Source organism: Suncus etruscus, chromosome 3, assembly GCF_024139225.1.
Source record: "Suncus etruscus isolate mSunEtr1 chromosome 3, mSunEtr1.pri.cur, whole genome shotgun sequence".
NCBI lineage: Eukaryota > Metazoa > Chordata > Mammalia > Eulipotyphla > Soricidae > Suncus > Suncus etruscus.
This window is the reverse complement of record NC_064850.1, coordinates 34,414,991-34,435,844: the sequence shown is the minus strand read 5'-3', so window position 1 is coordinate 34,435,844 and position 20,854 is coordinate 34,414,991. Positions and strand designations below refer to the sequence as shown.

At 45.1% G+C, this 20,854-nt stretch overlaps 1 protein-coding gene across 1 annotated transcript in view; it reads right to left on the bottom strand.

Moving 5' to 3' along the window:
- Positions 1-2,186: 2,186 nt before the first annotated feature.
- Positions 2,187-20,854, bottom strand: part of KCNK13 (potassium two pore domain channel subfamily K member 13) — a 75,025-nt gene continuing 56,357 nt past the window's right edge. Inside the window, exon 2 of the mRNA XM_049769861.1 lies at positions 2,187-3,067. Coding sequence (XP_049625818.1) covers positions 2,187-3,067 — 881 coding nt within the window. The remainder of the gene's footprint in view (positions 3,068-20,854) is intronic.

The following is a 20,854-nucleotide window of genomic DNA, read 5'->3' as shown; positions in this document are numbered from 1 at the left end:
ATCCCCCTGAAAAAACTATTCAGTAAGACCAACCTTCTAGGAAGACAAACCTTGCTTCATACCAGTGTTCTTCTGCCTCCAGGCTCATTTCAAGGCCTCTAGGGAACTAAGTTAGATATTCTGGGGCCTGCTTTGTTTTCACCAGAAATACAGAGATCAAGCCCCCTTCCCCAGAGACAAGATCCTTCTCTCCCCCACAACAGTGGCAAGTTCAGGATGGAACTCCTGGGGGTTCAGTCTGTGACCATGGGTTTCTGAGGTTTTCTACCCTTTAGAGGGTGTACAAGGCAAAGACTTATATCAACCTTAACACCTCTAACTTTGGAGCCTGCAAAACCAAACACCCTGTTTAATGGACAGTTGGACTTCTGATCTTGCAAAGGAAATAGTTGGGGGCCGGAGAGATAACACAGTGGTAGGACGTTTGCCTTGCACTCAGCCTATCCAGGGCAGATGGTGGTTCAAATCCTGGCATCCCATATGCCTCCCACCCCCATGCCTGCCAGGAGCAGTTTCTGAGCTCAGAGCCAGGAGTAAGCCCTGAGTGCTGCTAGGTGTGACTCAAAAATAAAAAAATTGAAAAAAAGGAAATCGTTGAGAACCAAAACGTCACCTGAGGGAAGAAGGCTTGAAGGACTGGAGCATTTATTTTGCATCCACAAGACCCAAAGTTTAGTTTTCTGAGCACCGCTGTGCCTGAGCATTGAACTATCTAATCTATGCCACTCCCTTCCCAGACAAGCTTGCAAGGTGGCCCCCTTCACAGAAAAGTGCAAATAAGTCCACAGTGGAAGCTACTGAGGGAGGCTGTGAGGGAGAATGGAGTGTGGGAGAAGGATTTCTCAGCTCCTACCAGCCCTGGGAGCTCAGAGAAGGCAAAGTCCTTCTGTCTTCTATCTCTGGCATAAGAGACTAGTTGGTGCTAGGGGGTTTCCCCAAGGGTCCCCCAGGAAAAGGAGTGGATGGAAAGATTTTAGAAGGTCTTCCAGGCTTTCTGCTTTCTGCTCCTCCTATCAGTGTCAGCAGGCAGAGCTTTTCTGCTTTATCTCCTTTATTGAATCTGGCTTCCCTCATCATTTTTGCGAGTGCTATGTTTACACCACTCACGGCAGTGAGTGATCCCATTTTAACTTGGCTTTCCCTCTCCCACCCCAGACTTCTCTCCCCCACACAAGCAGCAGCTTAACAGCTCTGGAGGTTATGTAACTTTACTTACTGCACTCCCAGAAGGCCAAACAAAATGAATTATTGGACAAGAGAAGTCAAATGTCATGGTTGAGAATGTTCCTTCCGCCCAGAACCAAAACAATACTCACAAGATTCCTGGATTTTTGGGTTTCAAGTTGAAAATATAGGCTAACTGGTCCTTCTTGTTCTCGGATCACATTAAATGCTTGACTAATAACACACACACACACACACACACACACACAATGAGCAGTCAGGTAGACTTAGTCAATAAAATGAACATTTATTTAATGTTCTATTCAAATAAATAGCCATTGTCAAAGAGGGGTCAAAATGACCATCTTTGTGACCAAATTCTTCTTTAGGTTACAAAAGTTAATCTCCCCTACTACCTGGTTGAGATTTAAGAGTCTGCAGTGGGTTTTGTTTTCTTGCCACTTTGTGATCCCAGGGGACACCTGGATCTTAGAAACGTAAGAAAGGAAAGCAAGATGCAGAGAACAGATGGCTTCCCTGCAAGGCATCACAGACAAGTGTCTTCCCAAAAAGCCCAGCAAAAAGCGAGTCTACATGCAGCATCAAGCACCACCCTGCTTTGGTTTCTTTGGAAGAGGGGCTTGACCCATTCAGAGTTCCAGGAGGAAAACAGCCTTTGGGGTTTTGCTTTCCAGTGAAGAACAGAACTGTGAGGCATCAATCTAACAGTCAGAACTCTGGAATAAGACAAGCGAGCAAAGCCCGGTGCTTTTGTGATTCTGGTGAAAAGACTGAATTTAAGTGGAAAAAAACAGAGAGGAAGAGACAGGCATGGAAGCCTCGGGCGCATGCCCTGGAAGGTGACCCACTCTTGGCTACAGCCAAGGAGATGAATTTTCTAAAGCTGAACTGGAGGTTCAAAACACAGAGTCAGGCTGCCAAGTGGAGTTGGAGGATCTGCCCTCGCTGGCCAACCCCACAGAGATCTCCATATCTCCATGCCCCAGCACGGAACCCTTGGTTTACCTGTCCCCACTGGTCTCTGCCAGCCTGTTGTTCATAATGGCCAGGGCTCCTACCCCTCCTGAGAACTCATCCTCTAACCCTGAGCCGGCCTGGTGCTGCAAGTGGCTGGCTATGCTGTGGGACTGCTTCTGCCGTATGGTCAGAGAGCTCTTGTAGTTCAGGAAATCCATGGAGCTCATCTCTCCCGAGAGCCGCCACCTGCTTGCGTCACTCTCCAGGACACCGTCTGAGTCGATGGAGATGCTACTACGGTTCTGGACGTGACCCGGCATCACGGCGTTTCTGCGTTTTTCTAGGAACCTGGGCCTGACCTGACAGCTGCACCTTCTTTTCAACTTCTGTAGAATCCAGTTTACTAGATTTTTGATGAGAATGGCAATGAGGGTGAACAAGGAGTAAATGCAGCAGACTCCCATGAGGATGAAGAAAAAGTTGGCGAAGCCGTAGAGGCCATGGCTGTCGTACTTGGCACGCTGGCTGCTGACCAGGTCCCCAAAGCCAATGGTGCTGAAGGCCACAAAGCAGAAGTAAAGTGAGTCCAAGTAGGTCCAGCCTTCAAAGGAGGTGTACATGAGTGAGGCACAGCAGGAGATGAGGAGGGAGGCCAGAAACAGGATTAGCATGACATGGTACACCGAAGGCTTCCAGTCACTCAGGCTATCTAAGTGTGTGCTCGACTTTGTGGTGTCCTCCTGGGGCAAAGTCCTTTGTCTCTGCAGCTTCCGCTGGTAGCACAACTTCATGGTGTAGGCTATGAGGGTGACCAGACGCTCCAGGAAGATGTTGAAGAACAAGATGGTACTTGCACAGCCCACGAGGCCATAAAAGATCAGAAAAATTTTCCCTGGTATTGTCGTGGGAGTTGTCATCCCAAACCCTGCAGGAGACAGAAATCAGAGGAGAGGAGGTGAGGGGGTGGTCTGTGCTGTTGGCAAGCTCCTGCTGGTCTTGGCTTTGATCATTGGCCAAGAACCTACAGAAACAGTTTCATGAAAGTACTCAGTGGAAAGTACTCTTCCTAGAAATGAAGGTGGATAGGGTGGAGGATTGGGGTGGGAGTGGGAGTCTCCTGTTTCTTTTGGAAGACACTTTTCCAGAGCACGGCCACTGAGGGGTGTCTTGTTGTTCAGGTAAGTCAGTGCTACAGTGGCACGGTGGTAAGCAGGTGGGCTACATTTCTGTACAGTCCCCTGGTACAGTGCATGGCTGAGCAGCCATGATCAACAGACAAGTTTACACAGACAAAGGTCAGAGTACATTTATTCAAAAAGCAGCTAAGTGCTATTCCTGGAACAGGGGCTGGTGCTGTGGGAAAGACATATATGGTCGCTTTCCTCATGGATGGCCATGGAAGCCCTAAGTTGTGTAAGAAGGAAAACCCTCTCAGTCAGATCTGATGCTCTGTGAAGATAAAGGAAGAGATTTGAAAGCTAAAGAGAAGTGGGGGGGGGAGCTGGGCACTTGCCTTGCTCATACAGACCACATATGACACCTAGCAACACATATGATCCCCGGGTTCCTTCAGGAGTTATCCCTGAGCTCAGAGCCAGAAGTAATCCTTGAGCACCACCAGGTGTAGCCTTAAAAAAATCCAAGAAATAAAATTAAAAAAAGGAGATATGTAAGAGGTGTGTGTGTGTGTGGCACAAGCATGCAATTGTGTATGTGTTGTAATGTATGAATGTGTGCATGCATTTGTGTATATGTGTGCATGTGTGGGTTTGTATCTGTGTCTGTACACACAACTATACATATGTGTATGTGTGATTGTGGATGAACATGCATGGGTGTGAGTGGGTGAGAGTCTATGGGTGTGAGCATGCGTGGGGTTGTATGTATATGCAATTGCTCTGGACAGAGAAACATTAGTGACAGCAAATGTAGAAATGAGAAATGTCCTTAAGAAATTCTCAGCTTCTGTCTAGAGCGATAGCACAGCAGGTAAGGCAGTTGCTTTGCACAAGGCCAACTGGTTTGATTCCCAGCATTCCATATGGTACCCTTAGCCTGCCAGGAGTAATTTCTGAGTGGAGAGCCAGGAGTAACTCCTGAATGCTATTGGGTATGACCTCAAAACAAAACAAAACAAAACAAAAAGAAGTTTTCATCTGCTAAACAAAAACAAAATTCTTCAAACATACACCTCAGTTGGAAATGAAACGTGAGGTGTTGGTTGTCGGATTTTGGGAAAAAGTAGAATGTGTTTTTGTGTTGCCTTGTCTTCTTCCAACCCTCAGCTTCTAGACCTTTCCATTCACTCATACACACCCATACATACATGCCACTAAGAACATTAGCTGTGGGACAATGTGAACCATTCAGGAAAAGAAAGAGTAGAATAGAGCCCTGCTTTCTACTCTATGCCTTTCTTTAAGGGACACTGGGCCCCTGCAGCCAGAGATCCCATATCTAGAGAAAGTGAGGTTTGTGGAAGGGATGAGTAACTGCGCCTGGATAGAAACACTCATGATGTAAACACGGTTCTGCACCCTGGCTCCTGCTTTCCATTCTGATCAACCCCCCTATTTACAGTTACCAAGTTCGGTTTGTTCCTGGGACCCGATCACTGGGTGCTCTAGGCTTGTTTCAGTATCTTACCAAGTTCTGCTTGCTCCTACCACCCAATTACTGGAAACTGTAGATCTCACCACCATCATCTTTCCTGACAACATCATCTCAGCTGAAAAGGCAAAGTAGAGAAAAGTGAAGAAAAATGGGGTTTTCTCTGAGCTGAAGGACTGAGTCGAGAGCAATGTATTTTTTTTCTTAGTCCAAAGAATGTGGTGGAACAGAGACATCAGGTAATTAGACCCTGACTAAGGATGCAGCAGCCACTATCTCTGGCTCACTAAGCCTTGAAACCTGCCAAGGGTACAATATCAAGGGAAAACAGAAGTTGGAGACTGTGCCCCAAAGCTGTCAGGCCAGAGAGAAAGACTTCCCTCTTGACTATCCCTTTCTCTGAAAGTCGAACCAAGGAGACAAAAATAAATAAATAAATAAATAAATAAAATAAAAAAGAGGATAAATATCTCTTGGGGGCCTTTCATGGACTTGACAGTGTTCCAGAAACTGAAGAATGAGGAAGACACAAAGGAAGGAGAGGGTTGGGATTGGGGAAGAGGCAGAGACTCTGCAACGATCTGCTGAGAATGAGCTCAGGATCCAGTGGGGCAGTATATTTCCTCTCCCGCATCTGCCCAACAGGTCCTGCAGCTGGGGTTGGAGGAGTAGCTGAAGAGCTGTTAAATCGAAGAGGCCACAAAAGAGGACCTGGATCCTAAAGAAAGGGAGCCCCATCTCCTGGCTGACACAGTCCACCGATTTCCCCCAACAAGATCCCAGAGTCAAGGTCCAAATCAGATACCACAGAGCTAGCCTAGAGTCAGGATCTCACTGCAGCTTCCTGTGTGAGGAGTGAGTGAGATTTTACACTTCTGGAGTCTCATTTATTTGGTTTGAGCATGGATGAGGATCAGTGGCAATGACCTAGGTAGATCCCCAACAGAACAAAAACCAAAAATGATATGGGGTTGGTGAGAGGTTAATCCCTCAATCTGATGACATGTTTTGTTATTGTTGCCATTGTTTTATCATTTGCCCCCCCCTTTTGAGGTGGGGGACCCACACTTGGCAGAGTTCAGGGATCATTCTGGACCTTGCACTCAGCATTCTTCAAGAACTGTAGATGGGGGCCCGGAGAGAGCACAGTGGCATTTGCCTTGCAAGCAGCCGATCCAGGACCAAAGGTGGTAGGTTCGAATCCCGGTGTCCCATATGGTCCCCCGTGCCTGCCAGGAGCTATTTCTGAGCAGACAGCCAGGAGTAACCCCTGAGCACCACCGGGTGTGACCCAAAAAAAACAAAACAAACAAACAAAAAAAAAAGAACTATAGATGGGGCCGAGAATCAAACTTGGATCAATTGTATGCAAGACAACTGTATGTAAGCACCCCAACTACTATACTATCTCTCTGGCTTCGTTTGCTTATTTCTGTTTTCAGGGCCACACCATGAAGTGCTGGGGACTGAACCAGGTTTCCTGCAGGTAAGTCTGTGCTCAACCTATTAAGCATCTCTCTGGCCCCCTACTGGTTTGATCAGTCACTTCACCTTTCCCATCAGCACATGAAAAATGTGTTGAGGAAGGTGAGGATCTCAATGTGAAATGTCTTCGCACTATCCCTGCTCTGAGAGCTGAAGGGACAGTACATAAGCCTCAGGGTCCTCTCCTGGGCAGGGAGACCAGGACATAGAGATTAATAAACCCTGTACCCTGTCAGGTGTCATCAAGTCCTCTAATTTGTGTTGGGTAGTTGAAGCTACCATTGGACAGAAGAAAAGAGAAGGAAAGGGAAGGAAAGCAAAGAAAAGGGATGGAAGAAAAGATAGAGAAGGGGGAAAAGGGGAGGAAAGGGGAGAAAAGGAGAAAAGAGGGGGTGGAAGAGAAGAGAAGGGAAAGGAGTGGATAGGAGAGAGGAGGGGAAGGGAGAGGAGGGGAAAAGAAGGGAGGGGACGAGAGGGGAAGGGAGGGAACATGAGGAGAGAGGAGAGAAGGGGAGGGGAAAGAAGTGGAGAGAAGAGAAGTGGAGGGCCCGGAGAGATAGCACAGCGGTGTTTGCCTTGCAAGCAGCTGATCCAGGACCAAAGGTGATTGGTTCGAATCCCGGTGTTCCACATGGTCCCCCGTGCCTGCCAGGAGCTATTTCTGAGCAGACAGCCAGGAGTAACCCCTGAGCACCGCCAGGTGTGACCCAAAAACCAAAAAAAAAAAAAAAAAAAAAAAAAAAGAGAAGTGGAGCGCAGAGGGAGAATAGTCGAGTGGAGGGGAGAGAAGGGGAGAGGAGGGAGGAAAGAGGTGTAGAGGGGAGTGGAGGGGAGGAGAATGAAAGGTAATGAAGAGGAGGGGAGGGAAGGGGTGATCAGGGGAGGTGAGGGAAGGGGAAGGAGGGAAAGGGGAGGGGAAGAGATGGGAGAGGAGGGAAATAGAAGGGGAGGAGAAGGGAAGGGGAGGGGAAGGGGAGGAAAGGGAGGGGAAGAGGGGAGGGGAAGGAGAGGGGAGGAGAGAGGAGGAGAGATAAGAGGTGGTGAGGGGAGGGGAGAGGAAGGAAAGGTGAGGGGGAAAGGAGAGAGGGAGGACAAGAAGAGGGAAGGGGAGGGAAGGAGAGAGGAAGGGGAGAGGAGGGGAGGGAAGAAGCAACACTCCAAAAGTCACAAAGCCAGACTCTCAAGATGGGTTTTTCTTGCCTCCCAGGCCAGTGCCTTTCTCTGTCTCTTACTACAAGGTCTGGGGCTCCACCTTCTTACTGGAGCCTTTGCACTTGTGCTTGCTGGGTCCCACTCTAGCTGTGGCATTTGAACTCACAGGAAATGGTGTTCACACACGCACCTAGTTACAGTGCTTGCCCAGTTCTTTTCACCCTAATACTTCCTGGGGCACCCTGTCACTGAGGCATTTGCACACATCTGGCTGTGATGCCTGAGATCTGAGGGCACAGATAGTAGAGAGGCTGGGATAATGTTGGTTTTTACAGTTGTACCAGGGACTGAACTCACCATCTGATACTTGCAAGACTGCTGCATTAGTTACTGAGCCAGCTCTCAGCCCCTAGCCTGAGCTCCTGCCTGACAAGGGTGAATCTCAGTCACTATTAGGGGCCAAGTGTATACCTATTAAGAAGTGAAGGCGAGGCTGGAGAGACAGCTTGGAGGTAAGGCATTTGCCTTGCATGCAGAAGGACGGTGGTTCGAACCCCGGCATCCCATATGGTCCCCCAAGCTTGCCAGGAGCGATTTTGAGCGTAGAGCCAGGAGGAACCCCTGAGTGCTGCCGGGTGTGACCCAAAAACCAAAAACCAAAAACCAAAAAAAAAAAAAAAAAAAAAAAAAGAAGTAAAGGAGAGAGATTGACCAAGATTTTGTCATTTCATGGGTTACACAAAAATCCGTACCACCAGGCTGACCAATTTGATGTCCAAATCAGGGAACTGGCTGGCATCAGAAACAACGCTCTTCTGTAACTCTCCATAAGCTAAAGCACACATTTGGAGTTTATGTGTGTCCCTTGCAACAAATTATACCATTAAGTTGGTTTTTAAAATCCGTTAAGCCCTGTGCATTTCAGCTTCCCTATATTTCACAGGCACATCAGAGAGACTGATTGCATTGAGTGCTTTCCAATCCACAATTCAGTCACTGTGCTTCAAGTCCGAGGTCATTTGTTTTGTCTGAGAGCAGATGAGTGGCTAGTAGGAGACCCAGAGCACTCAAGTCTGGAAGGGAGGCTAAGGGAGTTCAAGAAGTCCCTTTCAGCCTAGCTCCCTGGAATATAGTTCAGATCTGCCTTACTGTGACTCTAACCCTTGGTCCAGCTCTGGGGACTGAATCATGGGGTCCCTAGGAATGGGAAGTAACTGGGAATGGACAGGGTGAAGGCAGGAAGCACACACGCACACACACACACACACACACACACACACACTCTACTACAGACACTTCAAAATAGGAATTAAGGAAGTGCTGGAGAAAAAGTTGAGTTCTCCTGGTGATTCGTACTCCAGGTGAAGTGACTGGAATGCATCCACCCTTTGAGCCATTTCCTTGTCCCTTAAAGATATTAAAAAAAAATAAAAAGGAAGTGCTGGAGAAATAGTACAATGGGTTGGGAGGCATTTTGCCTACAGAAGGTCTGGGTTTGAGTCTAACCACCACAAAGTCCTCCAAGTCAATCCCAGGGGCAACTTCCTGAGCACAAATGGATGTGATTCATCCTTCCGTTTCCTACCAAATTTCAAGGCCAGGGACTGAGGTCAGAGATGTAGTATATGCCTGGCAGGTGTCAGCCCCTAAACTGGACACCTGGTACCTCTGGTATCTGCCACCTGAGTCAGGCATCCATGAATAGTCCCAGGTTCTCTTGGGTCTGGAGCACCTTTGGCCATAGTTCCTATTCACCAAGTTGAAAATGTAAAATCTCTGTACTATAGTCTTCAAACATACTCTAGCATCAAACCCTTAACAGCACCTAATGTCCTCCAGTCTCAAAACACAATTTCTTTGGGCCATTTTGGGCCATATTTGACAATTCTTAGGAGTTACTCTTGCTCAGGGATCACTCATGCAAGTGCTCAGGGGACCAAAGTGCCAGAATTTGAAGTATATGACAGCATGCGAGGCAAGTGCATTAACCCCTGTACTACCTCTCTAGCTTGCTTTTTTTTTTTTTTTGAGGGGAGGGCTCTTGAGTCATAAACAAACCCAGTGGTTCTTGGGTTTACTCTTCCAATTATAAACCAGGATGGGTTTCACGCTTAGTGGTGCTCCGGAGACTATGCGGCATTGGGGATCAAATTTGAGATTCCTTCCAGTAAAAGCATGCACATTAGCCCTTTGAGCTATTCTAAAAAATATTTTTACAGATGTCTGCAGGAATCAGAATCCTAACAAAGACCTCAAGTCCACTAGCCTATTTAACATCTTTCTGTACCTTATTTATTAGATACTCTACACATTTTTAGGTCATTCATTTGTTGGGTAAATGCATCTTGAAAACTTTTTTTTTGATTATTGGAAACAGTTTAATTTTTTTGCATTTCTTTTTCTTAGATTATATTCCATTAGAAATAGACAGTCAAATTACTATGATTTAAAGTCATTTAGAACACTTCTCTATTTTTATTTTGGTTTTTCGGCCACACCCAGAGACACTCAGGGGTTACTCTTGGCTACATACTCAGAAAAGGCTCCTGGCTTGGGGGACCGTATGGGACTCTGGGGAATCCAACCGCGGTCCATCTTAGGCTAGGGTCCCCAAGGCAGATGCCTTATGGCTCACACCACCGCTGTGGCCCCGAATCTTGAAAACTTTAATCACAGGAGCCAGAGCAATGGTATAGCAGGTAGTGTGCTTGCCTTGCATGCAGCCAACTCAGGTTCAATCCTTGGCATCTGATATTATTCCCTGAGCTCCAGAAGTGATCCCTATGTATAGAAGCAGGAGTAAACCCTGAGCACTGCCAAGTGTGGCCCTAAAACCAAAATAAATTAATTTAAAAAAATTTAAAGAAAACAGTCAATTATTAGATTATACCTTATTTTACTCAAAACAAAGATCATCTCTGGTTTCTTGTATCTGTTTACAACTTGGTTTTACACCAAAACAGATGATCTTATATGTGAACCTGGTGGGACAGGCTCAGGATAGCCTGTGCTATCTGCCCTTACTCTGTCCTTACTTCCCACCTGGGAGTGGCCTCTATACTCAATAAAAACAGCAGTTCTGGCAGGCAACTAGCTCTCCATATGAGGGAGAAGATTGCCAGACTATACGTGTTTCACCCTCAACCTGGTATGGATTATTTTATGCACAACCTTGATTCAAACTCGTTCACCTGGTATTAGAAATATGGCACGTGGGGTGATTTTATATCCAAGCACAGCTTTTATAAGAAACATATGGTGAAAAGGTATATTATGGGATTGGAAAGATAGTTGAGTGGGCAGAGCACACATTTTGCATGCTGGAGGCCCAGGTTCCATAACCAGCACCACATATTTCTCCAAACACTGCCAGAAGCAACTGTTACAGAGCTGGGAGTAGCCCCTGAACCCACTCAGGTGTGCCCCTAAACAAATGAAAGTACATTATGAGAGTGTCATAAGCTGCCAGATTCTCTCGAAGGCAGTTAGATGACTTAAGCTATTTGTTTTTGCTTTTAGGATTTTACCTCTGAATCCCCATTATCAGAAATGCAACTAATTATCTACATTGGTATTCAGCATGTGCTGACTTTTATTAGCAACTCAAATGTCACCAAATAGGGGAATGACTAACAAGCCATTAACACAGAGCCCTTGCGTTAGATACAGAAGCATTCTAATGGCTGGAGCTCTGCAGAAGCAGAGCTAGGAGGGCCTGCAGCATGAGTACATTTATTGTCGACCAGTCTTGTGGAATATATGTTGAAGAACAGAGAAAATGTTTATTCACTAATATATTATAGCAGTCAATATACTCATGGACAACCTCTCTATAGCACGTGCAAAGCTCAGCAACAAAATGAACAACCTCATCAAAAAATGGGACCCAATAAACAGGTGCTCCCGAAGAAGATTTATGAGTGACTAGTGGGCATATGAAAAGTTTGTTTATCATCACTTACTCTCAGGGGAGTGAAACAATGAGATATCTATTGTCTTACACTAGTGGAAATGGAATTACCCAAAGGAACAGAAACAGCCATTGGTGGTGCAGAGAGAGTTACAAAGGAACAACCCCACACTCTTAGTGGGAATTAATATGAAGTTTGGCTTCTTTGGAACATTGTATGGAGATTTTTTTGTTTGAAAAATTAAAAATAGAACTCCCATAAGGTCCAGCAATTCTATTCTTTGACATTTACCCCATTGACACAAAAATAACTCAAAAAGACACGTGCACACCTATAGTCACCGCAGAGCTGAGTACAATTGCCTGCACATGGAAGCAACCCCATGTCCAATGACAGATAATCAGATAAGGAAGTTGGAATATAGATCAACACAAAGGAGTACTATGGAATTCTAAGAAAAGACAAAATCTTGCTTTTTGAATCTGATGGGGCCAGGCTAAGAGAAATAAACCAGGAGAGAAGAATAAATATCAAATGATCTGACTTACCACTGGTATAGAGTGGACTAAAGCAAGGTAATGAACTGCTGGCACTGCAACAAGCCCTGCACTCAGGGAGCAATGAAAGGGGCCATGCAGAAGGATACAGGACAGTGGTGGAGAGTTCTGGACGCCTTGGTGGCAGTGAAGAGAGAAGTAACAGTTACGCATACTGAGAGCATTGATATAGTTATTATTGAGACCATATTACTTTAACTACAAGTAAAAAGAGAAAAGATACTTTTGGATGTAGGCCAGAGGAAGTCATGAGAGACAGACTGAAAGACAAACAAGAATACACCAACCTATAAAATACAGGGTTGAAGAGGTAAGGCAGCTCTAGGGGAGAGTTTCCTCTACCATCTCATTCTAGCTCTCACCATTCTAGTTCTAGCCCCATCAACACAGAGGCCCAGTTCCCTCCTGCAAACAGCTGCCAGTCTCTCCTCCTCAGACACCAATGTCCCTGTCCCAGACTGTGGAGTCCAGTCCTGTCCTATTCTTGTTAGAGTTGAGACTCCTTTCTAGTACCCTGTGGCCAATCTCCATTTCCTATTGCTCAGGCAATAGGCCCACAGATCTGTAAGAGATATGGTTTCCTAACTGGGCTTGAGAAAGACACGGGGCCAGTAACAAATGTGCCTGCCACAAACATTCCCTACACAGAAATAATGCAAAGAAAAAGAAACCACAAAATTGGGGATTGCTATTATTGGGGTCACTCCTGGTGGAGCTCAGAGAGCTATAATGGAGCTACACCCTGTGGTTCTTGGGGGCCATTAAGTACGAAGAACTGAACCCAGGATGCCACATGTACAGGGATATTCATGCCCAACTGTACATACCTGTATTTGATGCTTAGACCACTTCCTGCTTTACCTTTCCTCCTCACATTCCTTTTCAGTTGTAAAACCCACCCAGGCTTGACTAGAGATCCACTTAGGTTTAATTATCATAAGTACCCTTAATTACATTCAGCCTGCCCCTCAGGTGAATTATTTTTGTAATTTGTCAATAAAATAATTTGTCAATAAAAATAGCAGGGTAAGCAACTCAGCCCTCTTGTTTCTGCCTTCTCAATGCACCCAGAAATCAAAGTTTGCTGTGCACAAACTTTTTCATAAATTTTTAGATTGGGAAATTTTAAGCCTCTTTGTGTGGGAGGAAACTACTTAGAAGGTTGTGGGTGTTTTTCTTTTTCTTTTTTTAAAGAGATTCTTCAATATCCATTGTGATGAAAAAAGGAGTTGGAACAGAGCCAGGGATTATTCCTGGAGGGGGATACGGGCACTAGGAAAGGGATCCTAATAAAATCTTAGAGGTTCAGGGCAGCTACACCTTGATTCACAGTGTTCTGTGACCATTAGTAGAGCCAAGAGGCTCTCTCAGCCTTCCTGTGCAATCGTTTTTGCATTACCAGCAGAGAAACTGGGTACTGCTAAGCCAGGTAACCTTCCTGAGTGGCACGAACCTGGGGTTCTCCATCCTGTGGCCTGTGGTACTTTCTTTTCACCAAGAAAACTGAGCCTGTGCAATAAGTACACACTGTCTCATCCCACCATCCCCAATAAAAAATCCACCCAATGAAAGATGGAATCTGGACTTGGGAGATAGTACAGGGGTTAAGATATTTGCCTTCAGGCGGGCACCTGGCAGACCTCCGTACGTGCCAGGGGCCTCTTGGCCCGGCCTAGGGTGGGGGGGGCCCGGACCTGGGTCACCCGACCCCCCTCTCCCTCTCTCCTCCGGATCTCCAGGTGGGTTCCTGGGAGGAGCTGATGGGGAACCCTGGGTTTTCCCCACTCCCAGGCCTGCTCCAGAGGTTGGCTTAGGGGGTGGAGTTTGATCTGGGGGGTGGCAGATAGCTGCTCAGCTATACTCAGGCTGTCACTGGCAATTTCATACCAGTCTACATTTTGCAAACCGCTTGGGGGCTAGCGCCCCCGCGCGAACATATATTCCTCCCAACCATCAGTACCTCAGATTTACCCTTCTTAACTTCAGTAACACACAGTTCTAATCTCTGACCAAAGACATACAGTGGATCTAACAATCCCAGAACTATTTAGAAGGACATAAATTGAACACATATTGAACACATATATCTTTTGAATATTTTATGTGTATTTTCTTTAACTGCTGTAACTCTCTATATATTCTTCTACCATGATGTTTCTATCCACTTTTCATCTTGTCTTTTCTTTGTAAGCTGTTCAGTAAGGATTGTTGGTGGAACTGTCCCTCAGTCTGATGCCTATGATTGAACTATGTCATGGAAATTGCTGGTCTTGTTCCTATTGCCTCCAGATGCGCCAATCACGCTTCATGGCATTGATCCTTGTTTGCATAGACACATTAAAATGGGAAAACAATATACATACAGATAAGTTCTTATCTAAAAATCTCAGTACAATGTACCTTACACCCTGAACATTGATATAATGACCCCAATCACGCTTCATGGCATTGATCCTTGTTTGCATAGACACATTAAAATGGGAAAACACTATACATACAGATAAGTTCTTATCTAAAAATCTCAGTACAATGTACCTTACACCCTGAACATTGATATAATGACCTGGCACAGGCCTCAGAAGAATGGGCATCCTCCATTCACGCCGGAACCAGGCAAGCTATCTACGAAACATCCAAGGTCTTTTATAGCAACAGCTGGAAGCAGTCCTCTACCAGGAAAGACACTACCAAGGGTCTGACATCGACCTCCTAAAAAGAGACTTCCGTTTACACTGAGAAGACTTGACAACAACAATGACCTGCTCTACAGGACATGGTTCTCTCTATTGCCCCTTAAGTGTGAGGTGAAATGAGAGGATCCTCTGTACCATCCTGACTGCAATATGGGATATGCAGACTCCAGGATCTTTAATACAGAAGCATGATACCAACAACAGAGACTATGTGAGGAATGGAGGTGTATTGCCACTACAGACTATGACTTGGATTGGACAAACTAGTTTGCCTGGAGCCTAGAGTCAGTCCTGTGCCAGGAAACTTCAGGGGTAGGGTCTCCTTGTATTTAGACCATAATTTTTCTTTCCATGTCCCTTATATTTTGGTGGGCCTATGCAAACAAATGCCACTCTAACACTGTTTTTTACTATGTTCCCTTGACTCCAATCCTTAAGAAAAACAACCCACTAAAACTTTTGAGGTTAACTTAAACTAGTAAGCATGTGCATGGAACTAGATAAATGTACTTTGCCCTCAATGTTTAAGGAGTTACATAAGTCTAATGTCTTTAGATTATATTGTGTACTGCTAAGAAATAGTATGTACTACAACTGGGGATTTGAGGGACAAAGTAATTGTATTGTACATGGGTTCAGTTTTGTTTTTCTTAATGTTCTTTGGCTGAAAGTTCAAGGCTGGGATATCATCGATGGGACTACCGAGATTTCTGTTTATGGATGATTGTGCTTCCACTGTAACTTTACCCTGTCCTCTTTCTTTGCATCTTTGTTGTCATAATTAAAAAAAAAGATATTTGCCTTGTATGCAGCTGACCCTAGTTGGATCCCCAGCACCATATAAGGTCCCCACCGAACCCTTAGGAGTGACACTTGGGCACAGAGTCAGAAATAAGCCCTGAGCATCACCAGCATGTGGTCCCAGCACCCTCCCACACTCACTCACTCACTCACTCACTCACTCACTCACTCACTCACTCACAAAAAACATGCACACAAGTATAAGCTATCCCTCCCTTTTGGGTCTCAGATAAACTCAACATGGATCTGCGATGAGCTCAATGCTCTACCAGCAGAATACGGCAGAAATGTGGGCTGTTCCAGGGCAGACACAATGAGCTCATAGGACACTATTAGCAGTTTTGAGTTTTCTCTTCAGACCCCCCCCAAGACACGTGATTGCTCAGCCAGAGGGAGGGTCTCAACCATTACCTGATGAAAGCCTTCTCAAATATTCCTTTCTCTGACAAGCTCTTGTAGGTTGCAGTCATAGAACACAGAGCCAGAGAGAATTCCCTTCCCCAGAGATGCTTACCCCCACCATATGGTAAGAAATGTCCATGGTTATTAAATCACTAATTGCAGGAGGACAACAAAGCAACAGATAAGATGTTTCTCTCTAGTTCCATCTTTTCAACTGGCCACTTCTGCTCTCTCCTGCACTCTTTCCTCCATTCTCCATGGCTCACCGGGTTAGCAGGAATCAAAGAAGCTTCAAGATGAGGCAAGCAGGGGATCTGGAGTCTAATAGAAACAACCACCAGTAAATCAAATGAATTGTGACCTGTTTGATATTAAGAACTAGGCCCCTGAAAAGGGCCCCAGAGTGAGTGGGCTGAAGAAGGGCATTTAACTCTCCATCCATACTTGGGTGGTTCTCAATTTGGAAATGTTATGAGTTATGTTTCTATAAACATTCTGGTGTCTGTCTTTTGGGGGAACATATGCTCACATTTCTCTTGGATACGTATACTTAGGAGGAGTGGAATTCATGAATCACAGGATGTTGGTGCTCAGCAGAGTGGAGGTACTGATTTACCCTGCCCTCACCAACATCTGAGAATTCTAGTTCCTTCTGATTCTTGCCAATACTCATTTGAGCCTTTCCGGTGGGTGCAAAGTCGTCTCAATTAGCATTTCCTGCCCATCTATGCCAATCATCTTCATCTGCTCTACGGTTAACTGGGCAGCCTCGTTAGTGTCTATTTAATGATTTTCCTCACTGTCTTATTTTTTTTTCTTGTTGAATTTTAGGTGACAGAGAAATAATAAAACTTGAGGCATGAAGTCTGGCTTGAAAGCTGCCAGGTTTGCTTGGTATCAAAGCAGAAACTGACTGTTTCATTCATGCCAGGGCACTGGTTCCATGCATTCTGTTAGGCCAACCTTATGCTTGCATGGCACTCTCTCTTTGGCAGAGAAATACTTCTCACATTTTTCATGCTAGCCAATACTCCAGATGGCGTAGCGTTTGATAACAAATGTTTATAGTGCTGAAGAGCTACCCCTTGAGGTTGGATTCCTGAATAGACTCTTCCATTGTTGAATTATTTCTATGACATAAAGTTGGACCAGCAAGATAGTACAAGTTTTAAAGCATTTACTTCATATGTGGCTGTCCTTGGTCCAACCTCTGACACCATCTCTAGTCCCCTGAGCACTGCCAAAGGTCACTTAGGAATAACCCTTGAGTTTTGCTGAATGAGGCTCCAAGGCCTACTCAGAAAGATGGAAAGTAAAATTAAAGTGAAATGAAATATGATTGTTTACTGTAGATGATCAGTGTGATATGCTCAGACAATTTATCATAACACCAAAAAATGTTCGTGTTCACAAGCTGTCAGGATTTACATCTGACAAGGCAGGGAATGGAGCCCATAACTGGAAGCCGTAGGAGGGCACCTTGTGCCAAGGCCTTTCATGGAAAATGAACCATTTCCTTTCACTTCACACTGGAAATAACTCCTGTGCACCAGGGAATCCAAGGCAAAGAGACAAGCTGAAGATTCCAAGACCTGTTTGAAGACGTCGGAAAGACCTTATCATGCCACTGCCCCATTGTCATCCCCAACATTGCTGAACTCTACAAAATTGGGATTCAGCCGATCCCCAGAAACTCATTTATTGGTTGCAGGGCCTTCATCCTGAATCACATATGTGTCCCAGCATCTTCTTTCCAGAAATCAAACCCTCAAAGCCACATGTTTAATTATTGAAGTCAGCCAAAAAGGTTTCTTTTTGGTACAATTTTACCTTCACTACCTACCCTTGGGAGGGGAGAGGGTATGGAACATTGATGGGTGTCTCTGGGGACCTATCCTACAGGAAAGTTACCAATGGGGGATGGAGCCACAGCAGCCCCTTCCATGTCATCCAGGCACTGGCCTATTTATTCAGAATGAAGCTGGAAGGATATTCTCTAGTTAATTAGATGTTGCTGGATGTCCAATGGATCAAAACTTGAAGTGTAAAATGGCTAGATATTGATCGTTGTCCCATTCGAGAAAGGAAATAGACATGTGAGCCATTACAGAAACAAACTGGGCTAGAAAGCTATGATCCATCATTAAAGAGTCAGGAGTAACCCTTAAAGTCCACCAGGGACAGTCCTCAACAAACCAAACAGACGCATAGAGTGGCAGAGTAGTTTTGAGACTCTTTAAAAATAAAAAAAACCAAATAAATAAATTAAAAAAAAAAAAAAAAAACCAAGGTTCCTAACAGAGTATGGCAAGCCAGTAGGATTTGTTAGTAAGGAGGAGAGGCTGGAGGTCAGTCCCTTAAATAAAGAGCTGGGGGAATTCTAACTTTTTCACAGCCCATCAAAAGCTTGTCTGTGGTAAAGTTTAGGACTCTTCTCAAGAAAAGGCTTATAGAGCTTCCAAGTTAAGGTCAAGAGTTCAAGATCAACACTTGCTTCCTTTTGGGGTATTTCTTGTGGAAGAGGAAGCAGTGTGCCTCGGTGAACAAGACCATCAGATTAGAAAGCATTTCCCAAAGCCTTTGATCCCACACAAGGAGCATGAGTGGGTGGGGAGGACATTTCTGTCTCCAGGTGTCCCAAACCTGGTCTGGAGGTAAAAGCACTGGAGGCCAAACCTGGGAAATTGCAAACTCCTCTCTGAAATCACCTGCCCTGGGCCAAAAGGAAGGATGGGACCCTCAGTGGAGTTTCAAGAAAGTGCAAGTTCTGCTAATATCTTTGTTTGCCAAACAGCAAGATGCTGAGACTTGACTAAGGACCAAAGGCTGAAACTTCAGCAAGATGCTGAGACTTGACTAAGGTCTTAGGACCAAAGGCTGAAACTTATGTGAAATCGTAGAAGAAATAAAAAGTCTCTGTGGACTTGGTTAAATCTTGGGGATTTTCTTTCTTTCTTTTTTTTAAATAATTTTTATTGAAACCCATGTGAATTACAAGTCTTTTACAGTTATATTTAAAGTACATAGTGACAGTGAATTAGGACAATTCCCGACCACCAGTGTTGACCTCCCTTCACCCCCCGTTTCCAGCATGCATCCCATATTTCCCCCTTTGCCACCTGGACTACTAGTGTAACCAGTCCCCTTTGTATAGAACTTGTTGTAGACCTTGATTCTGTTGCCGTTGACTTTGGGTTTGCTGTTTAGGCCTGATAATTATTTATTTCCAAAATTTGGGGGATTTTTTGTGCCTACCCCACAAGAGTTAGATTCAAGAGGTTGAAGGGTGGTGTCAGAAATCCTGTGTGTAAATTGTGTTGGACTTTGGCACAAGAGCTAAAGACTCCATTCAGCAAATGCCATGAGCTGGGGCAGGAGAACAATGTAGAAAGGTTATGTACTTGTGGGTCTGGAATAGCACAGCAAGTAGGGCATTTACCTTGCATGCACACAACCCAGGTTCAATACTCAAAACCCACATGGCCCCCAAGCTGCTCCCCTGCCTGTCCCCACCATCCCAACAACACAAAGTCCTATTTGCCTCATGAAGATTCTAACATAGGGACAATCCAACTGCTCAAGTTGCCTGGCCAAACCCAATGAAGGAAATAGTATCCAGGGGTTTTGGGGGGAAAGGAAGCCCCCCATTCCTTCTGTGCATAAATGTTGTGCACAGGGAACTTTTCAGAGGCACATATGCCCAAAATGTGTCATTGCCTGAAGTTCACTGGCTTAACTATAGGGCTTATGGCAGGTATGATAGTGGCCACTTTGCTTTGCTTTCCTCTGGGTTGAAATGACTTCCAGAGACTTCTAGAACTTTCTACACTCACATTACCTCTGGTGAGCAAGGGTAAGAAGAGAAGGAATGGTTCTTTCCACCAGAACCATCTTCTTGGATGGGACCTAGATGGTGCTGTTCCTTGTTCAAAGTTGTTCATGAGATTTGGGATTATTGGGGGAGGGGAGATATAGGGGGGTGCCTAGGGATCCTGGAGAGTGTTGATTCTCAGAGGGCCTTGGGAGGCCATACCTGGCAATACCTAGAGCTTACTCCTTGCTCTATGCTCAAGAATCTCTCCTGGTGGGTTCAGGTTATCATATGGGATGCCAGGGATTGAATCTGGACCAGCTGCATACAAGGCAAACACCCTACCTACTGTGATATTGCTCTGGCCCCTTCTCAGTGGACTTTCTGCTTGGGTACTTGCAGAATGGCCGGGCGGCCCACCTCTTAGAAGTGCTGGGTCTGGGTTTTGTATCCCGTGCTGGTTCCTGAAACATTACCACCAGAAATATCCAAGGAGCTTCTCAGACATAGAATCACAGAGCTCAGCTGCCTGCCTGAACAGCACCCTGGAGTTAGAGAATCACTGTTCTACAATTTTTCATTCTGGATGATTCACTAGTGCCAAAGGAGGACTGCATATAACTTCCTGTCTTTAACAAGTTGCAAATAACACTTGTATTTACAGTTATACAGTGGATTTCTAGTCAAGTGGTGAGACAGTTTAAATGGGTTGATTTTAGGAATTCCATCATTGCGTTCATGATCTACTGAGTCATGCACTCTGCCCAAGTGTTATATCTCCCAAGGGACCTATATGTCTGAATGTTCATTCCACAGAGTCACAGATCAGTAACAATGATAAGAAATGACGGTATTTTATTCACTGAGCTAAATTGTGGGATTTTGCATCTGTTAGGACCACTTTTACAGCTTCAGGGCTGCTTCTAGTTCAGTGCTGGGGCCACTGGGTTTCCTATGAATGGCTAGAGCATTAGGGATCAGGCCTGGAAACCCACCATGCAAAGCAATGCCCCTGCCTTTAGAGGCAGACAGACCCATTTCTCTCTTCATGCAACCCTAGAGATAGGACTCTCAGCTGCCCTCCTCTTACCCCGGAGAAATCTGAGAGGTTAAGAGACTTGCTCAACTATAGCATCAAACCTAAATAAATGGACTATATTAAACTAAAATGTTTCTGTGTGGCAAAAGAAACATGGGCTAAAACTAGAAGAGAGCTAACATTGTGAGAAAATTTTTGGACTCAACACATCAGATAAAGGTTTGATATCTAGGATATATAAGGTACTCACA